Raw genomic sequence first — 24,401 nt, 5'->3', positions numbered from 1 at the left:
CCTTCGTGTCCTGCTACAACTGTGCGAATAACGGAAGGGTGTCAGGTAGCTCTGTCATAGGGGAAGTCCAGAGTGGCACTTTGAGTCCCTCCCAACTGGACATCACCATACTTGCCATAGCCGATCACAACGTTGGTACATTGCATTTAGATGACACCACCGCTATCGCAAAGATACCATGTGGTAAAGACTGTAAACTATGGTTTGTAAACTGTAACATAACAACCATAGAGGTAGGCGCGCTTGCTAAGCTTCCACGGGTTAAGACCCTGGTCATCTGGCGGAGCAACCTTCAGACCTTGAGAAGCGGCACGTTTGAGGGGATGGAGAGCCTCAAGAAACTGCTGCTGCTGGGCAACAACATCACCTGTCTGGAGGTAAGATTACAGCAGGCACACATTGCGTAAAGCTAGAACTAAGGTCTTCTCTTTAGTGACCAGATACAGATAAAGATTTATTACTATGTCTTTAAAGTATACATTGAAGTGAATTGTTACATCTTGTACAAGGCCCTCTGCATTTAGTGACTAGTATTTGCAGCTCATTTATCATTTATAATTCGTTATAACCCGTACAAGCCATATCTTGCTGCATAGCTTTGGAATTTTTTTCTTTCTCACATAAAATGTAAAACTGTTTTTACATTTTAGGCTGGTGCCTTTGACGGGTTGCCGCTGCTGTTGCACCTCTATGTTGTGGACAACCAGATCCTGACGATGGCACCCGACATGCTGCGTGGACTACAGCTGGACTGGCTGGACGTAAGTGCAAATTCTATCTCGTACATAGCGCCCGGGGTACTGCAGGGATCGCGGTCTGCACAAAGGATCTATCTCGTTGAGAACAAGCTCCAGACAGTCAGCGTAGGCATGTTTGCTAAGCTTGAACAATTGCGGAGCTTGCACTTGGAGTACAATGTAATCTTTTGGATTGCAGATGGCGCGTTCCACTCAAACAAGCGACTGAGTTTCCTTAACTTGTCGGGTAACAAGCTGACTTTTTTGTCAGGGTTTTGGTTCAAACCGTCAAAACTAGCCAAGGTGGATTTGAATCTGAAGGGAAATGCTATAGCCGCATTGTATCCGGGGAGGGGGGAGTTGATTTGGGATGTTCTAATGCCGAACAATCCCCTGCGCTGTACGTGTGCGAACATTGGGTTGTATGAACATCTGTGGAGGCGCTGGAAATCGGGAAATCGGGATCCTTGGCGTTCAGGGATCACTCTACCAACAGGGTGTCCCGCCTTGTCCCTGATGAAAAGCCCTCCTGCCCAGGCTAATGTCAGCGCCCTACCCTGCCCGGTACCGTTTGTGGAGATTGTAAACGTGGAACAAAATCATAAGTCCCGTGAATACAAAGCGTTCGGTAACGTGTACTGGGAGGACCTGCCACAACTGTCCTGGACATTTGGCAATGGGTCAGAATACTCCGTGAACATAACATACAACACAAACACAACGACACACGTCAGTCTGACAACATGTAACCTAACAGTGAGAGTGGGGACCTACCTAAGGGCCGAAGGGTGGACGAAATGTAGCATGAGGGAGTTTGGTATCGGGGAACCCTGGAAACAGCAGGTGTGTTCTAACTACATGGGGAAGTCCAGCTTCACTCTTTGGCTTGAGGGGGCGGGGCCTTTGGCTTGGAGGGTCATACTTTGTACAGCTTCCTCGGAGAGTGGGTCCTACACAGCCGACTTTAAGGTACCAATTGACACACACTTGACACATTCTCACACAACAAAACGTCCCACAACAACAGCGCTCCCACTGATGAGCAGAATACAACATCGCACAACAACACACCAAACAACAGCACCCTCACTGATGAGCACCAGAGACAACAATGCCATGTGGTACATTTCCGTTGCAGCTATTGCTGGGTTGCTGTTGTTTGTGACGGCAGTTTGGAAATGTTTCAGGTGTTTGAGGGTTAAGCTCTGTTCTATAACTAGAGACAATGATGCACAACAGCCCCATGGTGTCCCTATGGTTATTGCCTGCTCCAACTGGCCTATCGGAAATCACAGCAGGTCAGACGAGTCAGTCATCAGTTCTTACGCGGAAGGCTGTTTTGACGACCACGACAGTTTGGATGAATCAGTCATCAGCCCATACGCTGAGGGCCGTGTTGAAGACCATGACAATTTGCGTGATTCTTCCGGCCCTACAGATTTTGTCCCTTACGGACAAGGAGCGCTGTGTGCAGTTTACGAAGAGCGTAGTAGTTACGAAAATGCTAGCGCCGGAAATTCCAACATGTCCGACCAAAACTGCTACCAGCACCCTTCCATTCTCCCCAACCCGGGCGCCACCCAGTCCTCTGCCTACCAGCAGTGACGAGTCCTCGCAACGCACCCTACCATAATTCAGCTGCTCTGGCTCCTAACGTAGAACGTACCCTGTCCAACACATATGTCCAACATGACCCTAACGAGGCAGCCTTCAGCCCCGCAGAATCCCCCGTAGCCGACAGCTATTAGCCTGCTTCCCTGCCCACTAGTGTGGAGGGAACACAGTCTGCCATCTATGATGAGAACAATGTTATTAGAGAGTCTATTACCGCTGATTCAAAATGATGATAGTTACGTCTGCCCCTCCTCTGCTGCCAGTACTGAACCTTCTCAGCCCGTCACATACAGCCAGGATGACACGAGAGAGACAAAGAATAACTCCCCAGAGTCCCCTGAGACAAACAGCTACGAGCCGTCTTCAGTCAGTGAGTAGTGAATGGAGGGATAGATGTTTTTCTGCGTTCGATGTGAACTGTGCAAGTGATTTGTCATGTAGTAGAATTTCGGTAATTCATGATAAGTTTGTAAACCTGTCCGGCGATAGCTACCTGTGATATGTAAAAGTTGCACATATTTCGAAATCATAATGCAGGTCATATCTTATGCTCATTTTAGTACTGCCAGGCTTTGTCACATATTTCAATGTATATAGAATCCTTTTGTAAATAAAATGATGATGTGTAAGTAACATAAAGTTGGGGCATAAATGAAGACAGATTTATTCCACAAAATCACACTTTACCTGTATCTCCTTTATGACTGGTAAATACCGATCGGATGCAGTGGAGTTGTATGGTTTTTATCATGCTTTTATCATGGTAAAGGACGGGGTCAAGATACAGGGTATGGCCTTTCCCGACAACAAATATATATTGAAACATCCTCACAATTTATTCATTTATTTATCGGTTTGGTTGTTCAGGACACAGCCATGGCTGCCCAATTAGCCTGTTGCTATTACAAAAGGCTAGCCCTGCTGACAAGGACAAGACAGTTCATCGGAATTTTGACATGGACAGTTTAACAAACTATAACAATATTCTAAGTACGTGTACATAGAACTATTGTTTAGAAATGATTCAAAATAATGTCTATGATGGTATCTACATCGAGAGGTCAGGGTCAGTACGTACACATGTGTGGGTCGCCTAAACAGCCCCAGAGTTTCAGCACAATTGTTCTTACATTGAAGCACTTACCACCCAAAGAACGTTTATTTTTATTTATTTATTCATCTTGAAACGTATGGGTAGTCTCTTCAGCCAAAAAGGCTGATTTCCAAGAGAGCCCATAGGGGTACAGGTAATAAATAAAGGTCATAACAAGAAATAATGATTAAACATAGGAATACATACAGAACAAATCAATATGTCAAACAATAGCACTGAAATCATCAAAGAAAAGCAAACAAATTAAGTTGAGAGGTCAGAGGTCTAAAATCCATAAAACAAACATTAGGAAATAATACAGAGCAGTAACATTTTCACTTTTAAGTCTGTATTCATGACCAAATTACTTGCCCATGCTAATGCATTGTAGCTCTATCAGACATTAAGCTACTTATCCTGTCACCCCGCAAGTCTGCTCTTTGCAGCCAGTGACCCATCTTACCACTCACATAGTCTGTGTCTACCTACCTACCTACCTACCTAGTCCCTTGACCTCCGGGTCGTTGGGGAGAAAAGGTAGCAACTACTCTGTGTCTACTGTGTATTGAAGACCTACGAACACACGCCAACCCAACAAACAAGCACACCGCAAAAAAGACTCCATACACGGAGTCAATCATAGTTTTCGGATAGGAACATCCTGGCGGACACCCTAATCACCAGAACCCACTTGAACGCGACCTTAATAGTCGAAAAACTGTATCAGGGCATTCAGAATCAATCAATACGTATCAAACCTTCTTGCATTAAGGTCGTTTTCAAGTGGATCTTCGATAGAACTTCTTAAAACAAACTTCCAAACCCTAGCTATAACCTTCGTCATTAGTTCTAACGCAGACTGCTTCGAGTTCACTGGACATCACACACCACAAACAAAGAAGTCAAGAAACGCATCCAAACCCTGCAAGGCCCACTTGACAGTTTCTTGTCCATAGGTAAAAAGAAAAAAAAAAGACTGGAGTGGTTCGGGCATGTGTCCAGGGCAAAAGGCACTCTTGCACACACAATCCTTCAGGGAAAAGCGGAGGGTGCGCGGCCGCGGGGACGTCCCCGTCGGTCGTGGATCACAGATCTACAGGAGTGGACCGGTCACTCAGCCAACCAGATGACCAGACTGGCGGAAGACCGCCAGCAGTGGAAAGCTTTCACAGAGAACTATGCTGCCCCGACGGCTGATTAAGCTATGGGAGAGAGTGAGTGAGTGAGTGAGTGAGTGAGTGAGTGAGTGAGTGAGTGAGTGAGTGAGTGAGCGAGCGAGTGAGTGAGTGAGTTGTTCAATGAAGCTGTGGTTAGGTCAATGAACCCCATGCATTGTATACATCGGGGAGGACTATAACACCAACACTTCCCATGCAAGGTTACAAAATTAATGAAACCTTCAGTTGTAGTTTCCGTCGATCTGGCCTTTCAGGTAGACAAATTGTCCCACTATAATGAACAAGGCTGTACTGACACCAATACGTTTTAATTTCGATGCTATGAATATGGAACAGTACAGAATATGGAACTCCGTCTGTCGCATCACAGCACAACAGATCTAAAACAGGTCCAGCTTCTGTTTGCAGTGGTGAATGTTTTTTGGATATAATTGTGTGTGGAGGACCAAACTTTCGGTATTCTCTGCAAAAGACCGCAAAGCTAATGAAAATCTGAGTAATAATTTCCAAAGATGCTGGGGCTAGATCTGTCCCTGACTCCCCAGTTATACAAAATGTCCCACCATAATGTACAAGGCTGCACTGACACCAATACGTTTTAATTTCGTTGCTATGAATATGGAACAAAACAGTACAAAATATGGAACTCCTTCTGTCGCATCACAGCACAACAGATCTAACACAGGTCCAACTTCTGTTTACAGGGAGCATGTTTTTTATAGATTAAGTTGAGGACCATAACTTCGGCATTCTCTGCAAAAGGCCACAAAAATGATGCCTGAGCAACAGGAAGTCACTAAATCTCACCCTGACCCTCCAGTTATACAAAATGTCCCACCATAATGTACAAGGCTGAACTGACACGTTTTTATTTCGTCGCTATGAATATGGAACAAAACCTTATAAAACATTAGAACTTCTCTTGTCGCATCATAGCACAAAGGATCTAAAAGCGCTGAACAGGTCCGACTTCTGCTGCAAGGTTGCATGTTTGGTGAGATTGCGTTTATCGTGCACGAGCAACGTCATTGACGCTACTCATCATGGCCGTAAAGTTGGTGGTGAATTTCTATCTAGTGTTGGTTGTACGTCTGGTAGTGCCGTGCGTAGAGGCAGGGGACTGGCAACACTGTAGGAAGGTATCACCTGAGAGATGTAGTGTCGGTGACAGCCGTACTGGCAGATCAAAGTATCGGTATGACATTGGCGTGTATAAGTCCAGGTGGAACAAAGACCCATCTTATTATATCAGCTATCGAGGGCCTTTCGATAACATCCGTATCTACCCAACCTTCATGTCCTGCTACAATTGTACAGGTAACGGGAGTGTGTCAGGTAGTTCTATCATAGGTGACGCCCAGAGTGTCACACTGAGTCCCTCTCAACATGACATCACCATACTTGTCATAGCCGATCACAACGTTGGCACGTTGACTACAGGTGACACCGTCGCTCTCTCAAAGATACCCTGTGGTAAAGACTGTAAACTATGGCTTGTAAACTGTAACATAACGACCATAGAGGTAGGCGCGCTTGCTAAGCTTCCACAGGTGAAGACCCTGGTCATCTGGCGAAGCAACCTTCAGACCCTGAGAAGCGGCACGTCTGAGGGGATGGAGAGACTTGAGAAACTGCTGCTGTTGGGCAACAACATCACCTGTCTGGAGGTAAGACAATGGCATGCATGCCCACATATTGTATTAAATAACTTGTTCAACCTTGAGTTACGTATAAAATTTCATCATGTTGCTTTGTTTAACATTGTACTTTGAAGTCAATTATCACATTTCACTCTGCACTTCCCACGAAGAGTATCTACAGCTTTATTGAGAATCCTCATTTATCGTAACACCGTATCTGAATAGAAAAATACTTTAATTTTCGGTTCTCACGAATGGTCTAAAACACGGCTTTTACATTTTAGGCTGGTGCCTTTGACGGGTTGCCGCTTCTTCGGTTCCTCTATCTCGTGGACAACCAGATACTGACGATTGCACCCGACATGTTGCATGGACTACAGCTGGAATGGCTGGACGTAAGTGCAAATTCTATCTGCTACATAGCGCCTGGAGTACTGCAGGAAACGCGGTCTGTACGAAATATCTATATCGTTGAGAACAAGCTCAAGTCAGTCAGGGTAGGCATGTTTGCTAAGCTTGAACAATTGCAGAGTTTGCACCTGGAGTACAATGAAATCTCTTGGATTGCGGATGGCGCGTTCAGCTCAAACAAGCGACTAAGTCTGCTCAACTTGTCGGGCAACAAGCTGAGTTTTCTGTCAGGGTTTTGGTTCAAACCGTCAAAACTAGACATAGGGAATTTGAATCTGAAGGGAAATGCTATAGTCGCTGCGTATCCGGGGAGGGGGGAGTTGAGGTGGGATGTTCGTTTGCAGAACAATCCCCTGCGCTGTACGTGTGCGAACATTGGGTTGTATGAACATCTGTGGAAGCGCTGGAAATCGGTAAGGCGGCACCCTTGGCATTCAGAAATCTCCCTACCAACAGGGTGTCCCGCCTCGTCCCTGATGGAAAGTCCTCCTGTCCGGGTTAATGTCAGCGCCCTACCCTGTCCGGCACCGTTTGTCGAGATTGTGAACGTAGAAGAAAATCATAAGTCCCGAGAATACAAAGGGTTCGGTAACGTGTACTGGGAGGACCTGCCCCAAGTGTCCTGGATCTTTGCCAATGAGTCAGAATACTCAATGAACATAACATACAACACAAACACAATGATACACGCTAGTCTTGCGATCGGCAACCTAACTGTGAGAGTGGGGACCTACCTAAGGGCTGAGGGGTGGACGAAATGCAAGGGGTTAGAAAATAACATAAGAAATATTCAAGGAAAATGTTCCAACTACATGGGGAAGTCCAGCTTCACCCTTTGGCTCAGCACAGTAGGAAAGTTGACCTTCTTGAATCTCAGCTGTTCGGCTGTCTCGGAGATTGGTTCTTATACCGCATACTTTGATGGGAGAGAGATATTACACTTCACACAACCTGTCACCACACCACAGCTACTGACACAAGCTACAACCCACACACTAGCAACAACCAATATACAACCAGCAACCTTCACACTACCGCTGTTCACTCCCCGGTCCTCAGTGGTCTGGGTTCAGGGCGACCAAAGTAAGAAGAACATGTCCAAATCTGTATGGCTGATTGTGCTGGCATCTATGGCGGCGGTGTTGATGGTGCTCACGAGGATAGCATGGGAGTATACCATCGGGGTCAAATGGGTAGCAAGGCGAGAAATTAATCCAGCAGAACAGGCACCAGTGCCACGAGAAGGTATAGCGCGCAGGCCGTCTGGGTCGAGCGCGATCGTTCCTTATGCCGTGGCCTACGACAACACAGGGGAAAATAGTGGCGACCCTGATGAACAGATTGCCCCGTATGCCATAACGTATGATGTCGAAGACGATGAGATCACACCGTACGCTGAAGGTCACCTCCGCGATCACGACAGTTTGTGTGAGTCAGACGCTTCCGACTCTTCAGAAATCGTTCCTTACGGGGTGAGCAAGCTTTGTGACAAGTATGTCAGTGGTGACCGTACAGAAATTCGAGGTAACACGTCCGGCGCGTATGGAAAGGACAATGCGTCTAGTGACGGCCCCGTTTCCAAAATGTATGGCAAAGATGAACCCAAAGAAGCAATCCGAAATGACAACGAGACGGCAAGGATCATCACTGATCAGAGAAGCCCTTCCCCTCTACCAAACTCCGACCGTAGCGAATCGATTTGCTCTGCGACATCTTCTCTACCAGAGGCCGTCGCGGATGGTACTCACGAGGCTACCCCGAACTTGAAGACCGAAACACCCAAAGAGTCGCACTCAGAAAACGCACAGGGCGGTTCGCTTGTTCCCGTGGTTAACGGGGATGCTTTAATTGTTTCGGACGAAACGGTCTCTGTGGCTGAATAGTCGCATCCCCTGTCTGGTTCGGACATTCACAGTCATGCATACCGAGCAACCAAGACCGGGGCGCCAAATAAACATGGCTTTTAAAAACAAATTGCACCAGAAGTAATTTCAAGCACTTCACCAAAATATTGTAGTGATTGTAGCATTGTATCATCTTATACCAATGGTAGAGACAGTTTTTAAACTGTAGTAATGCATATGGTAGTTCATGTAATAGTATTTCCTCCATGTGGTATGTATTGTAGCAATGGCTGTACAGTACAGTAGTTTTTCCTTCATGTAGCATTTATTGTAGCAATCGTAGTTTGTACCTCGAGTTGTAAATTGTAGCAATGATAGCGCTAGTTTAATTCAAGAATCACATTGCGGTAATTGTAATATTGCAACCATATCAAAGTTTACTCTTCCGTCTTAAATCTTTGATTTGTGCCAAAAAAGAGCTGAGTCCAAAAGTATCATGTATCATGGAATAAAGAAGCACCAGAAATACCTTTGAAGTGAATTATATCACCTAGCCACCCCTGGCTAATTTTTTGTTTAAATAGTTGTTTAAATGCAGGTGGATTTCTATGCATTATAAATGCTGACAGGCATACTATTTTAATACATTCAATGCAACATCGATGCTGCTCCGAGGAGATTAATGACAAATTTTCACAATCAAACAAACGAAATGTGACATGGTTACAGCACACAACTTATAAAGATGGCTTTCTTGATTTGGTTTGTCTGAGAAAAAAACAACCCTACTAGGTCTTCAATATTCATGAAGAATTACAGTGAAACAAAGGGGGCTGTTTAAACCATTATTGCTTTTCTTAGAAATCAAGCAAGTGGCGGTGGTGTTGTGTAAAGTTCAGCTTAGTTGTAGTTATGCATGAAAGTTTTCAAGGAAGATGGCCCAAAAGTTAGGTCCATGCACATACGACTGACATGTTATGGCTTTTTACGGGTTGATCTTCAAACAAATACACTTAGGAGAAAAACGTCCTCACAAAAATTCGTAACTGAAACAGGTTTTAAGGTTAGCATGAAGGTATTTGAGCTGACGTCACACGTGACGTAAAATTACTCTCCAAGCAGAGCTAGGGTTTCGGCTGTTTTTTGACGTGTTTTTTTGTCATGCCTTCTACTTTGTCATCGTTTTTGTTGTGTCACCAACCCAAAAACGATGACAAAGTAGAAGGCATGACAAAAACGCCTAAAAACACGTCAAAAACCAGCCGAAACCCTAGCTCTGCTTGGAGAGTAACGTAAAATCACGTGTCTACAGCACACGTGTCAGATAGCTGAAGAAGACCGAGATATTCAGTCGAAAATTCCGTGAGTTAGATTTATTGAGTTGAAGAACAGTGTATCTTTTATTACGATTTTAAGGTACGCAGCCCATGTTATCTTTCTTTATCTTTATTCGAAATTGCAACAATACAATACACAGTGGAACGCCAGGCAGACAAGCTGATGTTGCGGACCACTAACATTACAATTGCACTGAATACGACAATAAGGCACTTAGGCGATACATAGCATAATACAATATATACAATGCATGATACAATATAAAAAGATGCACTAATTATAGAGAACGCAATTTAAAGGTGTCTCAGCTGGAAGCACAGTTTATCTTTTATTAAGATTTTAAGGTACGCAGCCCATGTTACACTGATAGAAGTCGGCTAGAATCTCACATTTTTCAGACTAAAGAAAGTTGTTTTTTTTTTTTCATTTTTCAAAATGATATGTCAGAAGCCCGGTCTAGCAATGTTTCTAAATGAGCTACTGAAAAATGGGGACAATCGTCAATTGAATATTCATTTTTATGAAACCGCCGTGCGTTTACTATTGCTCCAGCAGCAAGCAATACGAAGTTACAAATTACAGCGGTTCTCATATACACTTTTTTTGGGCAATTTTCACAGGATTTCATGGTTGAACAAAGAATTACTGGGTTCCAAAGCACTTGTATATGTGCGGTCTAATTTTTATGAAAGTATGCATTGATAATATCAATATAAGCTCACAATTAACAGCAATGCAGAAACGTTTATCATTTCAACATCGCTTAACTTGGGGATGCTGTAATGAAAAAAATCTTTTGTTCCATATAAATTCATCGAATACAATAAAAAAACACAACCAAACATACGAGAAATCATGAAAATTGGGGGGTTTTGTGAAAAGTTTAGCTTAGTTTTATGATTGAATAAGAGTTTAGCTACCCCATACCTTCCCCAAGCAAAATCATCAGTGACTATGGAAATCGCATAATTTGCATACCATATGACTTGAAATGCTTTCTTTCACATAACTTGAACATGTCACAGATATGAAATCTGCATCATTAATCAACGACACAGTGCAGACTGTGTTGAAGCAAGTTTCTTCATTAGCATAATTCATATGAACCTAATATCTCCTCTTTTCAAATTATTGATCTTGCAACTATGAAAGTTTTATCCTTTACAGGAACCTATTTCTAATGACCAAATTCATATGATTTATGTTTGGTTATATTCACCCTTATCTATACCATATTGGGTGGCTATAAAAACTCATTTTGCCAGTTGGACAAGGTCTTTGCCACCGTTAGATCTGCATGGAGATTACTTTATCTAATCACATGTGTTACAAATATCAACATACCACAAGGGTATTACACAATTTTCTCATCAGTTATACAAACTAGGTCAATGTATGCAAATTATGTATGCCTATTTGTGTTCCTCTTGGAACAAGTTATATATGCAAAGAGTATGAAGTTCCTGTTATCTACTACAATTTAAATGTAAGTGTTCCTCATTGATTATACAAGTCAAGTCCTTCTTTACACAATTTAAGTACCACTACGTTGGTCTTCATCAAAGTTATCTACAAAAGCACGAAAATTCAATAATCCTTTCTTGACCTTTCCTGTCTACAACAAAAATGCCCCTGCAATTACAAAGGACGCTGTTGGAATGTAATAATCGAATGTCACTTCTTCTCGAGCACCAGAGCTATCTATATTCACAATGCAAGGATGTATATGTATATACTTTCTGTTACTTGATCCAATAAGGAGAATACGACAGAAGCTAATAATGTACATAATCTATTACATATGTCATGATATCTGGGACATAAAAGAATAAAAATTATACTTATTCTCTACCAGATAACATCTAACATAATCCCACCAGGGTACACAAAGCATGGCACACAGGTATGAAAAGACAGTTGAATATTAAGGGCATTATTAAGAGTAGGCATAGAGAAGAACTGAAATCTAATGAATCTTGGAACCATCGCTACTGTTTGACTCTTGTAAGGAAATGTAAAGCATACCTTTATCACACTATAAGATGAATCTGAAAGACTGTTTGAAACATATGTCCAGGGCCATTCCAAGGACATGGTGAAGTCAGTCTGAGTAAATTACGCCCCTAGCGACAGTCCCATTAGCGACAACCACTGGGAAGCGGTGGCTTTGTGTTTACACAGACTGATTATAACGAGAACAACGTAAGACAGGGTTTGAAAAATGTCTGCCCTCTATTATATCAGAGTCATCCTGCTGTGGCAAGCGGTTATTAGAAGCAAGCTGCAAAGTGACATCAATACTAAATGTTTTACATTACATTGCAGACAACATTCATATCTCTCATAATGTCATCCATGCATGCTAACCGTCACTCTGCTCCAAAATCAGCTAATTTGCGTCAAGAATGTTTGAGTGTCAAGCTGACTCTATAGACAGTTGCAACACGTCGTGTGCACAACATGCAGTCAAGAAGGAACAACCGCTTCAACAATCTCTGCCATGAATGGTTCAAGCACTGACTAAATATGGTCTTCAGTAAGCTACAGCTTTAGTATTGTTACCTCAGGCATTTCAGAGCTATACTTGTAGAAAGTTTCCCATCGGTATTGTCAGGATGACTTGTTCACCTCATGATAGTTACGATGTAGGTGCCACAGAGGAATGGACTGATGAAGTCGATGACTCAGCACAACTGTCTTACTTCTGTCTAACCTACACATTTCGGAGGCTAGATACGTTCACAATGTACCTAAACATATCACCGATTGTTGTGTGTTTCATTAGTAACACAGTTGTGAACGTTGAAAGAACGTATAAGACCATGTCATCCTTCTTTGGATTGAGAAGCCTGTTTGTAGATAGAACAATCTCTATGTCCTGCTTGATCCAAACTTTGCGTACATGTTACGTACATATACCTCTGGCAGACCAATCGAGTATGCCCCTGTTTAAGTACCAGATGTATGTTGTCACGTATGAATTCAAAGTAGCGATGCATTGAAAGTGGAGCGAGGCCGATTGAAATTTGCCATTTGTAAATCGTCCTGGACTATTTGGTTCTTTGAGATTCCAGTTGTAACTACAGCAATGTAAGATACTCTACCAAATGCTAATGGCGATATGGCACCACCTCTTCTACTAGTTGTTTTCATGAATGTCAATATAATTGTGAAATTATGCCTTCGTCTGTATTTTGTGTGTAACGGCTCATTTGCTAAGACTACCTGGATAAACGGGATAGCTGCATAAACATGTGGACGCATCCTCAGAGCTGCTAGAGAGGCAGAGTTGAGAAAATGATTAAGTATGGCACCACATCTTCAACTAGGTGTTTTTATTTTCAATATAATTGTGAAAGTATGTCATCGTCTGGCTCATTCGTTAAGACTACCAGGATAAACGGGATAGCTGCACATATGGACACATTCTCAGAGGTCTGGCACCGCGCGCCTAGCTCTACCGTTCGTTGGTTTCCTGAATCTTTGATATAATAGTGAAGGTAGACCATCATCTGCGTTTGGCCAGTAGTAGTTTATTCGCTAAGACTACCAGGATGAACTGGATAGCTGCCTAAACATGATATGGACACATCATCAGACCTGCCAGAGGCAGAGTTGAGAAGTAAGTCTCCCACCAAGCTTCCGTTCGTTGATTTCTTGAATATTTCATATGGTTGTGAAGGCCATCGTCTGCGTTTGGCTTGCAGTTCATTCGCTAAGACTACAGGGATAAACTGGATATTTCTACCTGCATAAACATATGAACACAACCTCAGGCCTGGCAGAGTTGGGAAATCAGTCTGGTGCACCTGAGCTGAAAACGGATGGATACCGGGTTATGAAGGTAAAGCTAGCCCCATAGCCTCTTTGAAGCCGTAGGGGCAGTGGGTTGTTATCCACTGTGTCCAGGGAACAGTATTGGAAGGCGGAGCCCATCCCTCTCCTTCCACTGCCTTTTACCTCCCCGACTGAAGTCAGGTACTAATTGTTAGAAATGGGGGAAAGCCATGTAAAGGGCCTCTCACAAGGACACAACGTCGAGCTAGGAACGCCAGGGCTCGAACCCGGGACCTCTGGATCTCGCGTCTGCTTGCCTAGCCACTCAGCCATTTGACGCCACAACTGTGTATAGGATTGAGGACATTTTGTTTTGTTTTAGAGGTAGGAGGATACCAGATTAGTCGTTCTAGTGGTGGAGTAGTGAGAAACAGATTTAGTAGGGGGGGGGGGGGGTGACTCTGTCCTTATTAAGCGGCGGATTTAGGATTTGAGGATCTATTGTTTCCACTATGACTGTAATATGGATGGTGAAGTTCTATCTGGTGTTAGTTGTACGTTTGGTAGTGCCATGTGTAGAGGCAGGGGACTGGCGACACTGTCAGAAGGTATCACCGGAGAGATGTAGTGTTGGTGACAGTCGTAATGGCGGACCAAGGTATCGGTATGACATTGGCGTGTACGCGTCCAGGTGGAAGAAAGACCCATCTTCCTATGGTAGTTACAAAGGGCCCTTTAACAATTTCCATATCTATCCAACCTTCATGTCCTGTTACGACTGTACAGGTAACGAAAAAGTGTCAGGTAGTTCTGTTATAGGGGACGCCCAGAGTGTCACTTTGAGTCCCTCTCAACAGAGCGTCACTGTACTTGTCATAGCCGATCACAACGTAGGCACATTGACTACAGGTGACACCACTGCCCTCTCAAAGCTACCATGTGGTAAAGACTGTAAGCTATGGCTTGTAAACTGTAACATAACAACCATAGAGGTAGGCGCGCTTGCTAAGCTTCCACAGGTGAAGACCCTGGTCATCTGGCAGAGCAACCTTCAGACCCTGAGAAGCGGCACGTTTGAGGGGATGGAAATACTCGAGAAACTAATGCTGCTGGGCAACAACATCACCTGTCTGGAGGTAAGATTGATACACGCACGTATTGTGTAGAATAACTTGATCTCACGTGATAGGCTGAAGATAAAGTTCCATAACATTTTGTTCACAGTATATATTGAAATGAATTATCACAAGCTATTCCCCTATGACTAGTATTAACAGCTATATTGAGAGCTTTAGGACACTTGTCGTTCATTATAACCGGCACACGGCATATCTAGCTGGATAGGTTTGAACACCTTTTTGTCCAAATCGTTCTCCTTGTCCCATCCTCGTTCTCGCAAATACTAGTAGTCTAAAAACGCAACGTTTACATGATAGGCTGGTGCCTTTGAGGGTTTGCCCCTGCTGGAGCACCTCTATGTTGTGGACAACCAGATCCTGACGATGGCACCCGACATGCTGCGTGGAGTACAGCTGGACTGGCTGGACGTAAGTGTAAATTCTATCTCGTACATAGCGCCCGGGGTACTGCAGGGATCGCGGTCTGTACAAAGAATCTATATCGTTGAGAACAAGCTCCAGTCAGTCAGCGTAGGCATGTTTGCTAAGCTTGAACAACTTCTGAACTTGCACTTGGAGTACAATGAAATCTCTTGGATTGCAGATGGCGCGTTCCACTCAAACACGCGACTGAGTTTCCTTAACTTGTCGGGCAACAAGCTGAGTTTTCTGTCAGGGTTTTGGTTCAAACCGTCAAAACTAGCCAAGGTCGATTTGAATCTGAAGGGAAATGCTATAGCCGCATTGTATCCGGGGAGGATGTCGTTTGGGTGGGATGTTCGATTGCAGAACAATCCCCTGCGCTGTACGTGTGCAAACATTGGGTTGTATGAACATCTGTGGAGGAGCTGGAAATCTTGGGGGCCCCATCCCCGGCATTATGAAGTGTCCATACAGACAGGGTGTCCCGCCTCGTCCCTGATGGAAAGTTCTCCTGTCCGGGTTAATGTCAGCGCCCTCCCATGCCCTCCACCGTTTGTGGAGATTTTAAAGGTAGAGAAAAACCAAGAGTCCCAAGAATACACAGCCTTTGGCAACGTGTACTGGGAGGACTTGTCCCAAGTGTCCTGGACCTTTGCCAATGGGTCAGAATACTCCATGAACATAACGTACAACACAAACACAACGACACACGCCAGTCTGACAACAGGTAACCTAACAGTGAGAGTGGGGACCTACCTAAGGGCTGAGGGGTGGACGAAATGTAGCATGAGGGAGTCTGGTATGAGGGAACCCGGGAAACAGAAGGTGTGTTCTAACTACATGGGGAAGTCCAGCTTCACTCTTTGGCTTGAGGGGTTGGGGCCTTTGGCTCTGAGGGTCATACTTTGTACAGCTTCCTCGGAGAGTGGGTCCTACACAACCAACTTTGAGGTACCAATTGACACACACCTGTCCGATTTTCACACAACAAAACGTCCCACTACACTGAATAGCACAACAACACACCAAACTACAACACGCCAAACAACAGCACCCTCACTGATGAGCACCAGTGCCAGTGTCGATAGTAACAACAATGCCTTGTGGTACATTTCGGTTGCAGCTATTGCTGGGTTGCTGTTAATGTTGCTTATGAAGGTAGTTTGGACATGTGCCAGGTGTTTGAGGGGTAAGCCCTGTCCTCTCGCTAAAGATAATAATGCACAACAGCCCCATGGTGTCCGTGCGGTCACAGCCTGCTCCAACTGGCCTATCGGAAATCACGACAGTTCCGAAGAGTCAGTCATCAGTCCTTACGCGGAAGGTTGTTTTGATGACCACGACAGTTTGGATGAATCAGTCATCAGCCCATACGCTGAGAGTCGTCTTGAAGACCATGACAGTTTGTCCAACAGAGATTCTTCTGGCTCAACGGAGGTTGTCCCTTACGGACAGGGAGCGTTGTGTGCAGCTTATGTAGAGCGCAGTAGTTACGAAAATGCTAGCGCTGGAAATTCCAGCATGTCCGACCAAAACTGCTACCAGCACCCTTCCATTCTCCCCGACCCGGGCGCCACGCAGGCCACAACCTACCAGCAGAGTGACGAGGCTATCGTCACTGCGCAGAGTTCTTTCGGCGCTCCCTGCTGTGACTCAGCTGCTCTGGCTCCTAACGTAGAACGTACCCTGTCCAACACATATGTCCAACATGACCCTAACGAGGCAGTCTTCAGCCCCGCAGAATCCCCCGTAGCCGACAGCTGTGAAGCTGCTTCCCTGTCCACTAGTGTGGAGGGAACCCAGTCAGCCATCTATGATGAGAACAATCTTAGACAGTCCACTGCCGCTGATTCAGAGACACGTACGGATAATATCTACGTTTGTCCCTCTTCTACCACCAGTACTTCTCAGCTAGTTACATACAGCCAGAATGACACGAGAGAGACAAAGAATAACTCCCCTGAGTCCCCTGAGACAAATAGCGACGATTCGTCCTCATTTAGTGAGTAGGAAATGAAGGGCCAAGGGGTAGATGTTTTTTCGTTGGATGTGGACTGTGCAAGTGATTTGTCATGAAGTGTCATTTTCCTTCATGTAGTGTCTATTGTGTTTAGGAGAAGGTCTACTCTTTCCTATCGCTTCTTCAGCTGCTTTGAAGGCTTCTGATCTAAAGCGCTCCCAATCCGTCGTTTCATCTGGGGCTAGGGCATTATATCGGTTGGTAATAGCACATTTAAAAGTCTCTTGGATCTGAGGGTCCTTAAGACGGGTGGAGTCGAGGCGGACTTGTCGTTTGGTAGATGGGTCAGCCTTGAGCTTGAGCCTCATGTGGGCAATCAGTAGTCTGTGGTCAGTGTTGCCGAGCTGGGCGCCTCTGTACACTCTGCAGTTGGTGACGAAGGACTTCCAGCGGCTTGAGATGAGGATGTGGTCAATGGCTTTCCTGGTTCTCCCATCAGGACTGTACCAGGTCCAGTGATGTATCCTCTTCCGCGGGAACCATGTGTCGGCAATGCAGAGGTTTGTGGCTCTGCAGAGCTCCAGTAGGCGGCTGCCATTGTTGTTGGTGGTCGTGGCCATCAACAGCGGGGTTCGCCAGGGCTGTGTGGCTGCACCGGATCTCTTCAACTGCGTCATCGACTATCTAATGACTAAGGTCTGTGAGCGAGTTCCCGGTGTGTCCTTCGGTCAGTATAACCTGGCAGACCTGGAGTATGCTGATGACACCACCCTGCTTGCTGACTCTCTTGAACGTCTCCGAAAAGCACTCACGGTGTACGAGGAGGAAGCCAAGAAGCTAGGCCTCAGTATCAACTGGGGCAAAACAGAACTCATGCACATTGGAGAAGGCCCAGATCCCGAACCACTCGTTTTCAACTCATGCACAGTAAACTTCGTTCCCTCGTTTAAGTACCTTGGATCAATAATATCCAAGACTGGCGACATAAAGCCTGAGGTCAACCAGAGACGTGCCCAAGCTGCCGCGGTCCTACAGTCCCTGTGGAAGCCTCTCTGGCGCCACCGCCACATCACACAGCAGACAAAACTGCGCATCTACAACTCCTCTGTCATCCCAGTACTCCTGTACGGCTCCGAAGCCTGGCCGCTTAACAACACACTAGAAGCCCGACTTGATGGCTTTGACAGTCGAGCCCTACGAAGGATAGCCGGCATCCGATGGCACGAACACGTCAGTAACATCGAACTCCGTGAACTGACCAAACAACCGCCTGCTTCTCGTCTAGCAGCAATGCGTCGGATACGCTGGTACGGCCATGTTCTCCGCCTCCCACCAGAGCACCCCACCAGAGCTATGCTGGACTTTGATCCCAAACAAGCAGGATGGCGACGGCCACGGGGGGCCCCCCGTACCCGATGGATGGATGTCGTGGGACGAGACCTGCGGAATCTCAACATCCCGCTATCCCAGGCACCGCAGATGGCCGAGAACAGAGGAAGATGGCGTGGCCTAGTCAACCTAGTCGGCTCTACGCACTACGTGCAAGAGGATGAGTGAGAGTGAGTGAGTGTCTATTGTAGCAATGGTAGTAAGTAGCTCGCACTTTGTGTTGTAAATTGGAGCAATGAATGCGCTACTTTGCTACATGTAATATATTGTGGCAATTGTAATATTGCTATACCAACATTTACTCCTCTTTCTGAAATATTTCATCTTTGCCATCAATTGCGCTAGAAAGAGGAGTCCAATAGTATTCTTGGATAAAGAAGCACCAAAAATACCCTAGAAGTTGTTTTGCATATTTCAATCAGCCCGTGGACTATCAAAACGCATCAACTTGATGTGTATCCACAGAGGCACATCTAGTTTTTTTACACATGCAAAAGTGTCAATGTGTTTCAAAAACGCTCATGCTTAACCATTTGCCTCAGTGTGTTTGAGATGCGCAAGAAAAGGGCAAGTGGACATGTTTTTCGAATGTACTGATTAAAGTCACTCCTCTCATTTTTGTAAATGAATACAGAAACAAGTTGTTTTTGTATGATAAGTTTTGATACAACATCGATGTTTTTATGAGGAAATGTTTTTAAAGATTCTCACAACCAAACAAAACGAAATGTGACATCCTTAAAGCACATCTTATAAAGAATGCTTAGGGCTTTCTTGAATGACATGTTTTGGCGGAGGAAAAAACAATGAAAATCCAAAGGTTTTAGATATTTTATGACAAAATACAGTAAAGAAAAGGGGACCTGTCTAAGCCACTGTCAGTTTACTTCAGAAATCACGAAAATGGGGATAGTGTTGTGAAAACTTCAGTTTACTCTTGATAATACCTATACCTAAAATGTCACTTCTATGCGCATACGACCGACGTTATGGTTTTTCATGGGTTGATCTTTACAAAATATATGCTCAGTGGAAAAAGTCCTCGTGCAAGCCTGTACCTGAAATAGTTTATGAGGAACGTAGTCATTTGCCACACTGATAAAAGGACCAACGTCGTCCCGAGTCTCTCATTTTTCGGAGTAAAGCCCCCCTCTCACTGGACCCGCGGCACGCTGCCGGCGTCGCTGCGTCCTAAACCGGATTTGTGTCACCCTTGAGTTTATGATGGGAATATGGTTCAAAATGTACAAGTATGACCAAAAAGACAACGAAACACACAAAGCTTAAAAACATTTTTTGTCGATGAAATTCGTTGAGTGCCTTTGTCAATTCGATCAGCCGCAGCGACGCCACCAGTGTGCCGCGGGTCCAGTGAGAGGGGGGGGGGGGTTAAAGAAACAACTTCTTAAAAAAAAATGATTTGACGGAAGCCTGATCTGGCAATCTGAAGATGTCAGACGAGCAAAGACTAATCTGCAGATGTGTACATGGGCAATGTTTACAAATGAGTCAGGAAGCACTGGGGGCAATTGGTCTTCTCTCTCCAGCTGGCCATTGTTTTTGATATTAATGAGCACGTCGTGTTGTATCGGCGGTGATTAAATCATAGCTCTCACTACTGCTCCTGCAGCATTTCGAAATTAAAAATTGTAGCGTTTCTGATATATTTTACTTCCAGCTCTTAGTAGCAATCTTTTTTTCCACAGGATTTCGGATCTCATAACAAAAACCTTCAGGGTTCCAAAGTTCTTGTAAATGTAAATTCTAAAATATATATTATAGTATATTCTTATACAAATCAAAATTAAGCTTACAATCAACAGCGATGCAGAAATGTTTGTCATTTCAAAATCGCTCAACGTGGGGATTCTTTATGGAATAACGTGATGCGGAATTCAAAGCAGAGAAAAAAATCACAATCAAACATACAAGTACAATGAAATGTACCATGCTTATTTGGATTTTGGATATCATTGGAATTGCAACAGTGCAATACGTGTGGGACACAGGTAGCTATTGCTGATGTCGTGACCCACACACAGCCTTTTATTATACTTGGGTGGAGTGGGGAAAGTCGTGTTAAGTGCCTTTTTCCCAAGGGCACAAGATCGGTGGCGCCAGGGGATTCGAACCCGGCACCCTTGGGTTCTGGGCCGAAAACCCTGCCGTTACGCCACACGACCCCACTATGCTTATAGCATATGGCGGAGAGGAAAGTACAAGGAAAATTCGTAGGTCTTGAGCATTGATCACGAAATACAGTAAAGAGAATGGGAATTGTGTAAGTCGCAGCTGGATTTCCAGTTTGAGCAAAAGTCATATCATACATTAATCAAGCTCAAAGACAATTATTTTACAATCGCTCAACGTGGAGATTCTTTATAAAAAAACTTGATGCGGAATTCCATGCAGAGAAAAAATCACAATGAACCATATGAGTACAGGAAATGTGACATGCTTATAGCATATGACGGAGAGAAAAACAATCAAAATTCGTAGGTCTTGAACATTTACCACGTAATATATATCACGCATATCTTAATCTTAGCTCACAATGGTGTTACAAAATTAACAAAGTCATTTCGAAATCATATAAAACCTGGTGGCTTTGGGTAAAAAAAACGTTTCATCAGCATTCCATTCAGTGAAACCTTTACAATCAAACATACCCATTTTTTAATGAAATTCGTAGGTTTTTAACATTCATCATAAAATATACAGTACAGAAAATGGGGTTTGTGTAAACCACAGGGATTTTCAGTTCGAACAAAACAAATATCATGCATTAATAAAGCTCAAAGACGATTATTTTATCTCAGCATATCTTGATTTTAGTTCCCAATGATGTTATAGAATTAAAGTATCAAAGTCATTTCAGAATCTTTCAAAATTATAGCCTTTTCGGAAATAAAGTTCCATCAGCATTTCATGCAGTGTAACTTTTACAATCGAACATTCACTCTGATAACATGGCAGCATAGCTTGAAATCCAAATTCCTTTCTCGACAAAGACGGATGTTGACCGAGTCAAACATCTTTCACGAACGATATTACGCCAGCGTGCTGTGTGTTTGTGTGTGTGTAGCTGCGCATGTTCTGTGTGTTTGGGAGTAATAAAGTCTATGATTTATTTCATGTCAAGATCATCTTACATTATCTGACAAACTTACAAATGTTCATAATGTACTTGAAAAGCAAAACAAAAAATAGCTTCATCGTCAATGTCAATGTATATTCTATGACAAAAGTTATTCCAATAGTCGTAGTGCCAGTCACTGTAAAATGCAAAATACGATATGTTACAGCTTTATCAATGGCAAGTATGCCTTTTATGATAGCATGATAGCTTTATTGCTGAAGAATCATTGCATATATGTATGATACATAGTATGGCAACCTGTACGACAATCCTGGTAGCTGATCTATAGCTACTCAACAAAATTTATATAGTGCAGTATGAAACTATATACTTGTGCAATCGTCTATAGTCTAGGCACTTTCTGTACTGTACGGTGCCGCACTGCCTACTGAATAAATAACTAGATCAGCAGAACTGGTCGCATTTAAGTTCACATTAATATGGAACTCTGCCTCTTGATATGTTTTTGTCTCTATTAAAACAAGGCATTGCAAAGATGTAACAGTGAAATGTATGGACTGCGGAGAGGAAGCGCAGAGAAGCGTATGAGAGAGTGGAAAGAAGACCTTTGTCACATGCACACTAAGATTAATTTGAATGATATTGTTTAAGGCGCATGTCCAGGGCCATTCCAAGAACATGGTGGAATGTACTGTACTAAGGTGTGGATGAATCACGCCCCTAGCGACCGTCCAACTAACGACAACCACTGGGAAGCGGTCCCGTAAAGCAGAGGGTTAGTTTGTGTGTTACACAGACTATAACGAGAACATGGTAAGACAAGACTTTAATGAAGACACAACGCTGGAAACTATGACATCAGACTGGTCTTACTGCATCAAGCGAAGAATCAAGGGGCAAAGTGATATCAATCCTACCACACTTCATTAAAAACTGACCTTCATATCTCTCATAACGCCATCCATTCGTGTATCACGAGAATTCAAATCTCGATCTGTCATTACAATCAGATACTTTTAGACAATTGCAACATGCAGCCAAAAAAAAAGCAACATTGGTTTCAAAAGTCTCGGCCATGAACGGTTCAAGGATTGTCCGAATATCGTCTTCAGTTGGCTGATGCTTTATTGTTGTTACCTCAGGCTTTTCAAAGGAATATACCAGGCACGCTTTCCGTAGCAGTATGAAATTATCAGGATGACCTTGTCCATCTATAGTTGTCACAAAGGACTAAACTGACGGGATTGAAACTACTTGTCTTGCTCCTGTTTAGCCTACGTATCTTAGAGACGAGAAACGTTCACAATGTTCCTTAAAGGCACCCAGAGTATTTTATGAGGCTTGAAAACTGGAAATATTCTAGTTGCTGAAATCTTTATGAAATTGACATTTAATGCCACTGTTTACCACATTTGCGTGCGGATTTCTTATCAAAAGTGTTCAAAACCGGCACAAAATAAGCTACATGGTGATCTTTTAGTTCCACGCGCCTAGAGTGAATAGACCGATACCATAGCCCCGCCCACCGCCGTCAAAACGTAGAAATGCAAAGTTAAAACATAAAAATGCAACTATTTTACGGACATGCAGTCACTCGCTTATTTATTGAACCGCTGATTGTGATGGGCAGTCAGTATCAGTCTATTAAGGCCCCCTCTCATTGGGCTGCGGTACTGTGGCGGTAACGTGCGGTAGCTTGGAAATGGCTACCGCCGCAGTGCCGTGCACAGACCTCAGCGTACCGTCCTAGTGACGTCTCAGTGCCGTACCAGTGCCGGTCCACACCGCCGGCGTGCCGGTTGAAATGGCGATTTTTTTCAAAATTTGAAAAAAAAACGCAAGTGGCAAAGTGCCGCGCGCTCGCCGGGAGCTTACCGGGAGCTCACCGCGCGCGCTATTGTGAAAAAGTGATATGTCAGTTTCAAGGTTATACGTATATTCTATAACATGTTACTTTTGTTGCACCAAGTGTCATAACAATTCTTTTATCACTTGAAATCAATTTTGCATTGTATTTTGATCCATTGACAGCACTGCGATTTCTAGCTATTGATCTGTTTGAGAGTTTGGTTAAACCTAATTTACTGCATTGTAGTGAGGTTGAGGATTGTAGTTGTAGATCCTCTGATATTTTTATTGGGATATTGCTTAATCCCACTGAAAATTAGATCTCTGCATTGTACATTTATTCCAGTACGGAAGTTGATAGACTAGTCGCTCAGGAAAGGAATCAGACCACTCGTCTACATGCACTCGCCCTGCTCCTCTGCCATTCAAGAAATACAGTACAGTGATAAACTGAACTTGATATACCAGTCAGGCACTGTATCGTAAATTTTACTCAATGTTTCGCCGTAAGGGGTGAATTAGAAGAATTCCTATTGATCGTTGATAGTCAAACATAGTTGATTAGATACTCTCGCTAAGATTAAGTAATTCATCTACTAACAGGATTATTAAAAAAACATACGACACTTCATCATTCGAAGAAGAAAATGACTGGGCTACTCACGTTCAGGACATATTATGTAGACATGTTTGGCTTAGCCCCGCAGTTAACGTTAATACCAACCGTTTTGGATATACATTTAAAGAAAGTGTGAAACTCACGTTTCTCCCTGGCTGGAGGGAACCACTTAGAAACATTAGTAAACTCCACACATTTTATCAAATCAAAAATCACTTTGGTAGGGAAGACTATATCACATCAAATCATAATAAATCAATAAGCATAACTACACTGAGAAACAGCGCACGTTGTTTAGAAGTTGAAAAGGAT

At 43.8% G+C, this 24,401-nt stretch overlaps 1 protein-coding gene across 1 annotated transcript; it reads right to left on the bottom strand.

Annotated features, from left to right (window-relative positions):
* Positions 1-17,243: 17,243 nt before the first annotated feature.
* On the bottom strand, positions 17,244-17,810 carry LOC136447093 (craniofacial development protein 2-like). Its single transcript, XM_066445780.1, has one exon. The coding sequence runs from the start codon at positions 17,808-17,810 to the stop codon at positions 17,244-17,246; it is 567 nt and encodes a 188-aa protein (XP_066301877.1).
* Positions 17,811-24,401: the final 6,591 nt, after the last annotated feature.

Source organism: Branchiostoma lanceolatum, chromosome 13 (genome assembly GCF_035083965.1).
Source record: "Branchiostoma lanceolatum isolate klBraLanc5 chromosome 13, klBraLanc5.hap2, whole genome shotgun sequence".
Taxonomy (NCBI): domain Eukaryota; kingdom Metazoa; phylum Chordata; class Leptocardii; order Amphioxiformes; family Branchiostomatidae; genus Branchiostoma; species Branchiostoma lanceolatum.
Note: the sequence above shows the minus strand (reverse complement) of the source record. Positions and strands in the feature narration are given on the sequence as shown.